This window comes from Aureococcus anophagefferens (assembly GCF_000186865.1).
Source record: "Aureococcus anophagefferens unplaced genomic scaffold AURANscaffold_53, whole genome shotgun sequence".
Classification (NCBI taxonomy): Eukaryota; class Pelagophyceae; order Pelagomonadales; family Pelagomonadaceae; genus Aureococcus; species Aureococcus anophagefferens.
Genome location: NW_008705606.1, coordinates 7,557 through 20,160, shown reverse-complemented (window position 1 = coordinate 20,160; position 12,604 = coordinate 7,557). Strand labels below are relative to the sequence as shown.

The window sequence follows — 12,604 nt, the reverse complement described above, 5'->3', positions numbered from 1 at the left end:
GAGACTGCTTCCCCCCGTCTACTTCGCCCGTGAAGGCTCTACAGGCCACCATGCGGCTCCCTCCACGTTAAATAACCAATAATAATAATAATAATATGATACTTCCAGAGAAATCCTTTCGCGGTGGTACGCGTTAGACTGCACAACTGCCTGACTGGCATGTCCTTCGAGGAGGCGAAACAGTACCTGCGGCAGGAGGACGAAGATGGCAACTCCTTGTACGAGCACCTGTCGCGTGTGTTACTGAAAGTCATCGTTGAGAAGCCGCAGAATGCAAACGCCATGTTCGAGCAATTGTCTCAAGAACTGCGTGGGGCGACGCAGGTGAAGCCAACGCTGCCGACGGAAGGTGAGCCTGAGATAGCCAAGCCGGAGAAAAAGTCACAACTCGACTGGTGCGGCGCTGTATCAAATCTCTATGCTCCCACAGAGGGCGACGCGACTGAGATCACTTATCCTGACCTGATGACCGAGGCAAACGTGTACGAGTGGGCGGGAATCAACTTCGGAAAGATGGAGACCTATCGTCTCTACCTAGCCATCAAACAGAAGGCAGTAGTCGAAGCGCGGAGCCTTCGCTTCTGGGGAAAGATCACGGGCCGGAGCGGTGACTACTTTGTCGTGCAGGGTGACAATCCCGATCCCCCATCAGCAGAGGAGATAACGACAGTCGAGGGAGCTGAAGGCGCGAACAAGTACGCTTTTTGGGTCTGCACGTATGCGGGCGGTACGTGGACCAAGCTTCCAGACACCACGCCAGAGGCAATTGTGGTTGCACGACAGATCAAACGATTCTTCACGGGAGACCTCGATGCACCCGTCCCATCCTACCCGCCTTTCCCAGGAGGCACAGAGGCGCACCTCCTCCGGGCTCAGATCGCCATGATCACAAGCGAGTGCAGCATCTCGCCCGGCGGTTTCTACGCAGAGGACGATGAGGCCGAGGAGGGCATCAAGGCCATCAAGAAGGTCGAGGAGATGGATGACTTCAAGTCCGCCGAGGACCTCAAGGACGCCAGCAATTGGGTCCACCACGAGGTCCCTATCAACGTCAACGGGCGTTGCAATCAGCCCCCGGCGAACGAGGAGGAGGAGGACGGTGCTGAGCCATCAGACGAGCTTCCTGACCTGCCGCTTCTTGGTGCCATCGCCGAGGATGAGATTACTGACGGTCCAGCGTGGTCAATTTCCGTCTGTCCTGGTGGCACAGGTGAGTCGCCCGACTCGGTTGTCATCGCTAAGAGCCTAAAATGGCCTGGCGCAGTTGCTGCTGCGTTTGGTAATAAGTTCATAAACGTGTACGGCGGTTTTGGCTTTGCTTCATCGCGCGGTGTGTCCTACGAGCCGCCCAGGGTACCCCCGATTCAGAAGGAATGGGCCCCGACGGAGGAAGATGACAAGGGCCTCATTGAAGATGAAGACAAGATTACGCAGCCTGTCGTGGAAGAGGAGGAGGAGGAGGATGGCTAAGTAGCGAAAGTTTCCTATTGGACTGCTTCGACTTGACTTCCACGACCTCTGGAATTTCAACCACACAGCCGTGTATTCAAAGCGCGACGGCCGCATGCAGCTACGACTCTGAAGAAACCAGTTCTCAAGCAATTGTCTCAAGGACATCTGTGTCAACGTGAATACGCTGTCATTTCAAGCAAGCGAAACAGCAGCCTCCTACCCACGACCACATTCAGTGAAAATTAAGCAATGATGCTGTGGTGTCGGGAGTCTTTTTTTTGGTTTCAGTCCGCTTGGTCCACAACATCCCGGCGGCTTGTTAGGAAAGTCGGATCAAACCACCACCGCCAGCCGCTGCCCCCCGGGAACTCCGCGGTATCGAGTTTGCGCCTGCCTGCCCCCTAGGCGCAGACATGGGAAACCCAATCGGAACTCAGTTCGCGACTTGGCGCCCCCACTAGGCCCGCCTAGGTGATTCGTGACTGGCGCTATCTCTGTCGGGGGAGCCCGTAGCAGTGCGCAAAACAAAGCCCTGAAACAAAACGCCTGGGGGTTTTGTATCTTGAAGTTCAGCTTGGTTAGTTGCCAAGTTCAACATAAAGGTTGAAGTTAGGGGGTCGTAAGCCGCTCGAAAGTGGGCTCATTTCGCCGGGGCTGGCGTTGTGAGTGCGGTAGCGTCGTACATTTGCGACACTCGGGCGTGAGGATCGTTTTTCGCATTTTTGACTTTCAACCCGCACTAGACCCGCCGCGCGCACGTGCGCGCGCGCGGCAGTGACGTGATCAAAACTCAGATTCTATTGGCGTGGATTGTTTTTCGACGCGCGGTCGACGCACAGCCTCTACGGAGGACTAATGAATCCCGCTGCGCCGGGCCCAGCATAATTAATTAATAATTAATTACTTAGGATTGTGTGTCGAAGGCATTGGCAGTTGATATAGGGTACTTCCCGCGATGGTTGTGGTTGCTGTTGGAGGAGGAAAATGGTGGGAAGAAAGAGCAGCTGAAATATTTGGTTAAAAGGACCGAGCAGAGTGTCGTGGACCTCGTGCGTGAGGTGCAGGTACGGCGGCATGTTGTTCTAGTAGGCCCCCCACCTGCCCCAGGGAACCCGAAACGCGACCCGAAACGCCCCCGACAATTTTGGGTCGGCGGCTGGGGGCTTTACTCAGGCGCCGGGGGGGCGGGTGGGGTCCAAACTAGAAAGCGTCGGATTTCCCGCGTTCGGGTCTTAAGTGCCCCAGGTGTACCAATGGCGCGAGAAATGTGCGCGCCATGCGCAGTCCTAGCGACCTTGCACGTGGGGGCGCGTGCGAGGAAAAGCCGCGCCACCTAACTTTCGGAAAGTAACTTGGCTCAGTGACCGGGGAGTTCACTCGAGTCACGCATCTGTATCAGCTTCTGGCTTCAGGGAGGTTTGTCCGGTAGTGGCGCATCCACGGCAGGCGGCGTCGCCGTGAAATCGATGTCGAGCAGACAAGGCTCGGCCGTGGTGGCTGGCGGTGGCTGCAGGATAAGACTGGCTGCCTTGGGTCCCCGGGAAAGGGCATCGTCTTCGTCGTCGTCGAGGTCGAGGGGGAGGAGATTCTGCGGTGAGGGCGGCTTGGGAAGGCCTGGTGCTTCGTACACCCTCGGTTTGGCCTCGCCCTGCAACGCTTCGTGGAGGTCGTCGTTCACCTTCAGGCAAGATGTGAGGGTCTCGTCGCCGAATGCGCCTGCAATTATTAGCGTACATTCCAGTACTGCAGATGGTGGCAAAACTCAGGGAGGGGCGGATAGGTTTGTAATCTCTGACTCATCGGCGCACCAGAGAGGCCAGATTCGACAAGTATTGCCAGGCGTGGGCGACAAGCCTCGAGAAATCCGACAACCTCGGCGAGTGCATCATCGTGGTCAATGCCAGGGCTGTTGGGGACCATCTCCTTGCAGAGTCGAATCTTTTCTGCCACGATCTCTACGTCTGCACGGACCTTGGCGAGGGCGTTGGCACGATCGAGGCTCCCGTCGGCAAGCGCAGCCGCATACACCGCATCATCCTGAACGACAGTCCCATCTTGGCGTGGCGGCGTAAACACAGGCGCGTTCTCCTCATTCCCTGTGGGAAATTCAAACCCCTTGACCTTGAGCGCTGTATACGTGTCCGCGAACGCAGGCAATGCGTCGCGCGACTCGAATGCGACGCCCCATTGCTGCACTAGTGCCAGAGCCTGCCTCTTGACCTCTTCACCACTGCCACCCTCGCAGAGTTTTGCTATTTCACTCAGGATCTGCTGCTGCCCCACGGCCGCGTGAACAGCTTCGCCGCAATTCTTCACGCACATCTCCAACAAGGTCAATGACAATGCCGTGACATGTGCGTCATTCTTGCCCAGGCGCTTCTTCACCGCGAATGCCATGGTGACCGCATCGGAAGGATTCCTCTCCAGAGCATCACAAATTTCGAGATTAACCCCGAAATCCACTAGGCCCATTCGCACGTCCGACGTCGCTGATTCTACGAGCAAGTCCATGATTCAGGAGTCGCCGAGGTTGGTGCGACGCGATTTTTGCGAAGCCCGCACCACAGACAGGCCAGAACTTGCCGAGGACGCCTTTCGGAGACACAAGATCACGCGCCGCAGCTTTTACCCTGCCCACGCCACTGGAAAATCGACGATTTTGGGCTAGCTAGCTCTAGTGAAGATTACAGCTGTTTTGAGGAATTTTTGGTCGAGAACGCTTAGAACGCGCAGCCCAACTCCCAATGGCGATTGAAAGAAGAAGCAAGGCACGCATGCTTAACAGTCACGCTCGAGATAATCGCAAGCGCTCGAGAGCCACCAATCAAAGGGGCTAATTGCGACTATTCTTTTACTTGAAGCCAATCCACAGTAACTTTTTGGCCCCCTGGAACAGCAAAAAGGCCTATGCGATCCATATCGGACCAAATCGCTCCAACCGGAAGCGCAGCTACAGAGAGATCCCCCTTCTTTTTTCAGTTTCTTTTTTAACTTAGTAATTTTTATTTGATGAATCAATGTATATTTTAATAGCTATGACCCACGATTTTGGGCACCTCGACCGCGGACCCCCTGCTTGTCTCATCGTGATGGACGTTTATCTGGGGCTCCGGAACCGCAGCCGATCATGCTAGGTCATCGATTGGCACAAGTTATGGCCGAAAATGTCGGTTTTTGGAGATTTCCGGCGTGCGCGAGCGCCACGTACGCGTGTCCACCCGACGGCGGCGGGTGCCACGCACGTCCACGCTAGCCCAGGGAGTCCGCCCGGGCCCCAGGCGGTCGCGCGGGGCGCCGAAGCGAGTATATACGGCCGTATACGACGCGTTTGTACTGGTTTAGTACGGCTAGGGTGTACTGGCGAGGCACCAACGGCAGGAAAACAGGCGCGCAGAGCACCGTTTCGACGGCCGAGCGTCTTCTGGAGTCGAGACAAGATGTCTCGACGCAACGACAGCGCCAGTCCGCGTTCGTGGGCGCGTCGTCGCTGTAGGCCGTGTTGGTGTCGTTTTCGAGGCGCTGGCAGGAGGCGCCCAAGCTGTAGCTGTCGAGTACCGCGTTCACCTGACGCGCGGGCCAGCGGAGCCCCGGTGATCGGTCGTGAGAGGGCATCGGAACCGCTCTGGACGTCCAGGGGCGTCGCGGCGCCGCACACTGGCTCGGAAAGACCGCCGCCAATCGATGAGAATCGAGGAATCGAGGCCGTAGGGTGGTCCGACGGTGGAGCTGTCCGTGTTTCGCGAGACATGGTCTTCGTAGCAACCCTCTCCGCAACTCCTCCGGAGAAACACGGACAGCGAGGTCCGGAACACGTCCAACACGCGCCAGCTGTCTCTAGAGAACGCTCCGACGAGGCCGTTGCGTTTTCGACGACGCCCGGACCGTTTCGCGCGCGGCGTCTTCGCAGTGGCCTGGCCACGGACGGTCCCGAGACACATGCGGGAGCGCGCGGCCCCACTCCCCGGGGGCGCCGCGCGCGCGCTGTCACGGCGGCCGCTCTCCGAGCCGAGCGCCTCAGCTCCCAAAGTCAAGGTCGACCGAGTTGGGCAAAGCTTGACAATGTTTGGACACAGCCAGGTCCTATTTTATCTACGTGCTGGCCGGGGGTGGAGCTGAAGTGCGGACACTGTCCGCGCTTCAGGATGAGGCGCGGACAGGCTAAGTCTTGCGATGTGTGCGCCCCTGGAGGCCCACCGGCGGTCACACCGCGTCCTAGGGGTTCACATGGACGCCGCTGACCCGCGGCGCGCTGCAATTCGGTGCCGGTGGCGCCGAGCCGCAACGGTTTCGGACCGAGCGCGACGCCGTGGCGCCGGGGCCAGAGCGGCGCCCGCCGGGGCCGTGGACCGTACCCGCGCCCCACACACGCCCACCGTATGTTGATCGACGCGCTCCGCCGAAAGGTCGTTGAAAATCGCTGGGAATCCGGCCGCGGCGCGCCGCGAACTCGCTCCGCCGTAGCGCGATGCCGTGGCGCCGAGGGCCAGGCTGGCGCCCACCGACGTCGTGGACCGTACCCGCGGCCCAGACACGCCCACCGTATGTTGTTCGACGCGCTCCATCAACAAATTGTTGGAAATCGCTGGGAATCCGGCTGCGGCGCGCCGCGAACTCGCTCCGCCGTCGCGCGAGGACGCGCCGCTCGGCCGTCCGCGCGCAATTTTGCGTCGACCGATCACCATCGCTGTGTTCCGCCGGACGCATCGGCATCGTGGAGCTCGTCGAGGGCGACCCTCGCGGTTTTGGACGACCGCGCGCCGCGCGACACTCGCCGAGATCGTCGCGGCCGAGAACGAGCGGACGGCCACCGCGGCCCTGATGCGGCCGCGTCCGCGCCTCGCTCGGGGCCTCTGTCGGTCGCGCGTCAATCGCCAGTTACGAACGTCGACGCGGGTTGCTGGGCAGCTGCAGATGCTGGCCGCAGGCCAGCTACTTTTCTGGGCCAAACAGGCCAAAGAGAAGGAAATTGGGGAAAGGAGATAGGGGCCCCATACTAAAGTGGGGACCTTGGGACTGAACTCAGGCTCATGAGGATATGAACCTGCAAGGATAGAAAGAAAAGGGAAAATAAGGACAGCCTAAGGGCAGATACAGGAGAATCTTCCTCCTGAGACAGCGTCACGGTCTATCGCCAAAACGCAGCGGCGCGTGCGCCGATTTTCGCCGACCCACTGCCGATGGCATGGCAGTGCGTGCCCCTCGGGTGTGACCAATTTTGGTGCACTAAAACTCAGATCATCACATGTAGAACCTTCTATCATCCGTATACTCCACTGATTATCTACGAAACATAGCCTATTAGCCTAGTTAATATTGTGGCGAGCGGCGTCGATGGTCACGTGAACACGGTCTCAGTGAGATCAGGCACCGATAGAGCCGATGGTGCACTCAAAATGCCCAGCCCATTACGTTCGGCCGCGTGCCGCCATCGTGCATTCGCACAGGGGGTCGTGTCAGACGCGGCTCATCGCGCAATACATCGCGGCGCACCTCGTGCTAGGCGGGTACACTGAGGTGGACGTGGGTCCCTGGGCAGACGAGCTCGCCGCCGAGGTTGGTGAGGCGTCCCACAGCACCAACCTGGCATCGATGTCGATCAAGGAGCTCAAGCGCTTCATCGCGGAACGTGGTGTGCATTGCCCCGCGGGGTCGCTCGAGCGGCGGGAGCTTGTTGAGGCTGCGGCGCGCTGTCGCGGTCGCCGCGTCGTGAAGAAGGTGCCGTCACTGCGCGTGGTCCGGCATCATTCGAGCAGCGACCGTGATGCCAAGGCTGAGACGCTCTCGGAGCTCGATTGCCGCGTCATGACGTCGGCTCGTGACTTGCGTGTGGCCGCGCGTTCACGCTGCGTCCGTCCTTCTTTGAGATTCTGAGGGCCTCTGTCGCGTGGCACGACATAGGTCGAGACGTGCGCATTGGTAGTCGTCGTCATCGACGCGGATGACGGCGCCGCATGCGGCGCTTGGGTGCGCGAGGCGTTGGGGTCACGGACGGGCATCGCATCGGACGCGATCCCTGTCGTTGTCTTGGCAGCTGAGGTGATGACGCATGAATCATTTGCATCATCCTTCGATGATATGGCTCTACCACTCCCCAGGGTCCCAGTAACCGCGCGCGGATTGGAGAAGCCCGAGCCGCGCGAGCTCTCGGGCCGTCCGCTTGCGCGGCCACGGCGTCTGGACATGCCGAGCTCCGCCCGCCCCCCTTCGAGAGGAGAGTTTCCATAGGTTATCAGCGGCGCGGCCTGCTTCGTCGTCGGGACTCGCGTTTCTGACGGTGCCCTTGTCGCGCTCACACGCGGAAGCCTCGTCGTTGAACGCCTCGGCCTGCGTGGCAAATTGCAGTCTACGAGAGGGGTCGATCGTGGAAGGGACTCACGAGGGATCGATATTTGGTTCGAGATTGAAGAGCTCGACGATAGTGGCTGTATGCCGCATGAGGTGACCTCGGATCGCTTGCAGCGGTCAATTCCTGCATAGGGCTCGACGCAGAGCGAGATAGCCTCGTGTCCAAGTTCTACGACCTCCTTACGACTTCGGGCATCCCTATGGACTATATTCCGCGAGTGGCCATGACGACGGTGACCTGGGGTCATCTTCTTGTCAGCGGGCCCCTCCTCGCCGTGGAAGCCGCCGTCGATTGCCGAAGGCGCAACGCGGAACAGTCACTACCCTTCACGGGCCCCCGCGCTGCCCTCGAGTCTTGCATCGACGTCAGAAAGCTCGTCGCCAACGCGATGCGCGAAGCGCGGCTCGCCCTTGACTCGAGCGCTGCCAAGGTCCGGCGGGCAGCCGTCGACAAAGCGTGCATCGCGGAACGTGATGGCCGCACGGATCGCCGCGTCGCTCGCGAGGCGGATCCGGCGGCGACAAATGGAAACCCCTGCACCCCTGCGTTGCAGGCGCTAGAGGTTCTAGCAACAACACGAGGCGGAGCTCGCACGCGAGGTCGCACAAATGGGCGCCCAAGCTCTCCACAGCCCTCCGCAATTCGGCAGCCCTGTGCGGCTCCTACCGCGGTCTCGAGATTCTTCTTCTTCTCCCTGGGCCACTCTTTTCTTTCCTTGTCGCAACCCAGGTCCTTGGTCTGCCTCGCGACGCCGTCGTGTCGCCCGCGGTCAACGACCTCGCATCAACGACCGCCGTTTCCATGGCCTCAAGGAACATCGACGCCCTCATCGATGCCTGTACTCACGCCAAGGTTCCATGCCCAACTCTCGATGCGCTCCGCGCCGCGCTTGTAAAAGCCGGTGTTGGAAGCTTTTCTCAAGAGACACCTCGACGCAGGCACGGTCTTGACAGCTCCACTTCAAAGACTCAAAGAGAAACGTTCGGCCGCCCAACGTGCGGTCGACGCGATCTCGAATTGGTGGAGAGGGAGAGTTTTTAAGGGAAGGAGAGCCTCACCGAATGATCTCGCTCCGCAGGCCGACACTCGCGTTCGGGGCGAAAGGACCCAGTCCGCGACGACAATCTACGGCAACGCTGGCAGGCCCAAAGGCGCCGCTGAATTCGCCACAGTTCTCCTCCGGTGCATCCTATTCGCCGCACTTATCACCCCTGCGATGGTTCTCGCCGTCGAGCTCCTCGTCCCCACGCGGGGCACGCAGACGCGCACCCTCTACGCGGGGGCTACCGACCTATGACTCGTTGCTATTGGCGCTTTCCTGGCGCGCTATATACCGGGCTTTAATCCATATCCCGTCGTCTCATCCCGCCGGGGATATGTTAAACGCCGCTTCAACTTGGGCTTCAACCTGAGTTTCAATCTCAAACTTTGCACATCAACAAGGACCTCAACACCGCCGCTTGCGCCTCAAAAGGGACCTCAACACCGCCGCTCACGCCTTGCTGGAGACCTCAGAAGCACCGCCCACGCCTTGGGGGGGGCGCCCCAAACCATGCACCAGAAACCCTCGGCGGACGGACCCCAAACACCTTACGATTCTGCGACGGACGGAGCCCGAGTGGACCACAAAAACGTGCCAGTGCGAATCCGTAGCCGCCGCAAGGCAGTGTGTGGGCCGCAGAGCTTCACGAGGAGTTGGGAGGACGGATGGAGTAGCTTCTCCGGTGATATTGGCCGCCGCAACGGGCCGAAAAAGTGGTTTTATGTTGGCCCTTTGCAACTGAAGCGCACAGCAAGCGCACAGTAGGTTAGTTCGGACTAGTACATACAAGACTATCTGAGGGAGACCAAGCAGGGTATGGCCCGAGTTATGTTGGGTAGAATCCCCCTGCGCTAGCTTTGAGAGACATACCCCACTATAACCAGCGACTATAGCCTCGCTTCTCCTTGGCCTTCCCCTTCCTTTGAGGCCTTCCCTTTCCTTTGAGCTGGTCCGATCCGCGGCCTTGCCTATGCGTTAATAGTACAGGGACATGGTCGCACGCCGCGTTGAGAGTGCGATTCTGAGGTGGCTTTCGTCGATACAGAGCATGACTGGGACTTTGAGTTCTCTACACTCTGCGGCATTGTCTTGGGGCTGCGGGTCAGTCTCTTTTGCAACGTGTTGGGGGTTAGCTTTCTCGGTCAACTGCACATGCTCCCTGAGGCAGCACCTAGCGGCGGAGTGGCAAAGGGCGTGGAGGTCAGCGCCTGAGAGGCCAGACGTCTCGTCGGCGACAACGTCGAGGAAGCATCGCGCCGCAGCGTTGAATGGCATGGTCTCGGCTTTATTTGTGAGGATCGCTCGTCGGTCCGCAACGTCGGGAAACTCGAGTTTAAGACGGGTGCCGAGGCGACCAGGCCTTAAGAGCGCCTCATCTAAGTCCGCGAGTGATTCTGCGCGCGCGTGCGGGGGGGGGGGCTTGAGGGGCGTCGTCTTCGGCAAGGTCAGCGTCGGACAGTTGAACGGATCGACGCGGGCGTCGCGCGGCACGTTGCTACCACGGAGACATTGTCGCTGGTCTTGAGACCGTCCATTTCCATGAGGAGCATGCCAAGGATGCGATCAAGGCTGCCCTCGGTGGTCGTGTCGTTGCCGCGGGGGACACCGAGCATGTCGACCTGGTCGAGGAGGACGACGCAGGGCGCGTGGTCTCGCGCATGGGCAAAGATGCGAGAGACTGCCTTCTCAGACGCGCCGAGCTTGGACTGAAGGAGGTCGTTGCACCTCACGTCGAGTGCCGCGATGCCGAGAGCGGCAGCCTCGGACGCGAGTGCGCGTGCGAGCGCTGACTTTCCCAGGCCTGCGTGGGTCAATCCACACCCGCACATGCATTTTTTTCCGGCGCCGGCGCGCTTACCCGTCGCACCGTAGAAAATTGCGCCCCCGGTACGTCTCAGACGGCGCGGCGGCGGGGGCGGTGCGGCGGCGGCACCGCCGATATCGTTGTCTTCAACCAGAAGCGGCTCGAGTACGGCTCGCCGGGCCACGCCGTAGGTGCGCGTGGCCGCGACGCCAGCGAGCGGGCACGTGACCATCGAGGGGCTCGAACTCGTGTTGGCAGTAGCGGTTGCTTCGCACGGCGAGATCCACGACGCGCCCGGCACGGCCGCAGCGTCGCGGCTTCTCGGCCCTGCGCACGCAGCAGTGATGAGGGCAGCACGTGATACGCGGCCGCCCTCGGCCCCTCGGACAGCCTCGGCGACGAGCGCCCAGATATCTGCGAGTGTGAAGCCGCGGCAGCGGCGCGCAACGACGGCGAACGTGCCCGCGCGGTCCCGGCCGACGTCGAGGCGCGCAGCTGCAGCTTCGAGGCAAGCGCGGCGCGCGCCGAAATCGAGGGCTCCAATGCGGTAGACTACGCCAAGCCGGCTGGCGCCTCGGCAGAGGCCGTCCGCGAGGGCAGCATCACCCTCGCGGCATATCGACAGCGCGAGTACGAAGACGCGGCTCATATGGGCGCCGCCGAGGGCATCAAGCTGCCGACGCACTGCGGCGCCGCGGCGGTCGAGTTCGCCCGACGAGCCGGCCGGCGCGATGTCATCGAAACAGTCCAAGACGAGCACGCAGGGCGCCTTTCGCCGCGCCGCCTCGAATCGCAGCGCCAGGCTCCGCTCAAACGCGCCCACGGCGCGGCGCGTTGTCACTGGCCCCGTATTCCACTCGCCCGCGACACCGAGCTCCGAAATGATCCACGCTGCCTATGGCTTCTATGGTCACGCCCACGCTCCGCGAACTGCGCGCCCAATACGCGGCGCCGTCTCCACACCAAGGCCGTCTTCCCCGTTCCACGACCGCCGAGCACGACGCAGCCGCGCACGACCGCGCCCCTCTCGGCGAATGCGGCCCGGCACGTGCCGACCACTGACGCGCCGATGGTCTCAAGCCCCGGCGGACACGACGGTGCGGGCTGTCTCATCATGAAACCCTCCCGCAAATCTAGCTCGGGGAAATCTGTTTCGTGAGGTCGTAAACTGCGGCTATTCATTTTTTTGGCTCTTATACAATTTCAAGCGTCGTTGAAGTGGTAGCGTAAGCTGTGAGTGCGAGCTCGCACGAATTTGTTTTGTTGAATCGAGACTTCAGAGGGGGGCTGTCGCAGCGCGACATATAGTCACTGTCCTAGCCCGTCCTACCGCGCCGACTGGCCGAGCAAGCGCAATTGTATGCGGGAAGCGAGTGAGGGGCGCCGACTGGCCGAGCAAGCGCAATTGTATGCGGGAAGTGAGTGAGGTCGGCCGATGCACATAGCGCCTGGTTTTTTTTTTTCGACCAGTCACAGCTCGATCGGCTCGCCACTTGCAACTCGGTGCCGCGCGTGCGCGCATACGCGCGCGCCCGCCCGCCGCAGAGCCGGTTGCGCCTTCGAGTACGTCCTATGGGAGGATCGTACGCGACCTTCCGGCGTTCGTAAAGCCGACTTCGCGCGCGCACGCGTGGGTCCAAAAAGTGCGGAAATCGGCCGGCCCAGCCGTGCTCCGGCGCATCGAGTCGTGAATCAACTCTTTTGCGGCTGGAAGCTCGCCATGATGGTGCGAGTCGATGGTGCGACGCATCTTTTGTGGCTCGTTGATTTTTGGGCGACTCGCGAATGTCCGCCGGGCGCCGAAGCGCTTCGACCGAAAACGCGAGCCGCGGTGCGCCTGTGGGCGCTGGCGGCGGGCTGGCTGCCGTCGAAGGCGTAGACCATATGTGACGAGCGGGCGAAGGCGTCGGAGTCGCCCCGGGTTGCGAAATACGGCGTGCGAGATGGTTGTTCTGGTCAA

General features: G+C 60.8%; 5 protein-coding genes across 5 annotated transcripts; 2 read left to right on the top strand and 3 right to left on the bottom strand.

The window, feature by feature from the left end:
* Nucleotides 1-159: 159 nt before the first annotated feature.
* Nucleotides 160-1,470, top strand: AURANDRAFT_67833 (hypothetical protein; the record flags this gene model as incomplete). The annotated part of the gene is made up of 1 exon (XM_009043420.1): nucleotides 160-1,470. One exon carries the CDS (start codon nucleotides 160-162, stop codon nucleotides 1,468-1,470), a length of 1,311 nt encoding a protein of 436 aa, XP_009041668.1.
* Nucleotides 1,471-3,519: 2,049 nt separating this feature from the next.
* On the bottom strand, nucleotides 3,520-3,951 carry AURANDRAFT_15034 (hypothetical protein; the record flags this gene model as incomplete). Its single annotated transcript, XM_009043391.1, has 1 exon — nucleotides 3,520-3,951. A coding segment is annotated over one exon (432 nt), but the record flags the coding sequence as incomplete, so codon positions are not given.
* Nucleotides 3,952-4,533: 582 nt separating this feature from the next.
* Nucleotides 4,534-6,134, bottom strand: AURANDRAFT_67831 (hypothetical protein; the record flags this gene model as incomplete). The annotated part of the gene is made up of 4 exons (XM_009043390.1): nucleotides 4,534-4,582; nucleotides 4,764-5,229; nucleotides 5,441-5,532; nucleotides 5,800-6,134. 4 exons carry the CDS (start codon nucleotides 6,132-6,134, stop codon nucleotides 4,534-4,536), a joined length of 942 nt encoding a protein of 313 aa, XP_009041638.1.
* A 634-nt stretch (nucleotides 6,135-6,768) lies between these two features.
* On the top strand, nucleotides 6,769-9,155 carry AURANDRAFT_72686 (expressed protein; the record flags this gene model as incomplete). Its single annotated transcript, XM_009043421.1, has 6 exons — nucleotides 6,769-7,299; nucleotides 7,351-7,611; nucleotides 7,678-7,876; nucleotides 7,930-8,277; nucleotides 8,352-8,689; nucleotides 8,877-9,155. The coding sequence occupies 6 exons, from the start codon at nucleotides 6,832-6,834 to the stop codon at nucleotides 9,093-9,095; spliced, it is 1,833 nt and encodes a 610-aa protein (XP_009041669.1).
* A 64-nt stretch (nucleotides 9,156-9,219) lies between these two features.
* AURANDRAFT_72685 (hypothetical protein) lies at nucleotides 9,220-12,107 on the bottom strand (the record flags this gene model as incomplete). The annotated part of the gene is made up of 5 exons (XM_009043389.1): nucleotides 9,220-9,308; nucleotides 9,884-10,216; nucleotides 10,369-10,641; nucleotides 10,774-11,539; nucleotides 11,608-12,107. 5 exons carry the CDS (start codon nucleotides 11,824-11,826, stop codon nucleotides 9,220-9,222), a joined length of 1,680 nt encoding a protein of 559 aa, XP_009041637.1.
* Nucleotides 12,108-12,604: the final 497 nt, after the last annotated feature.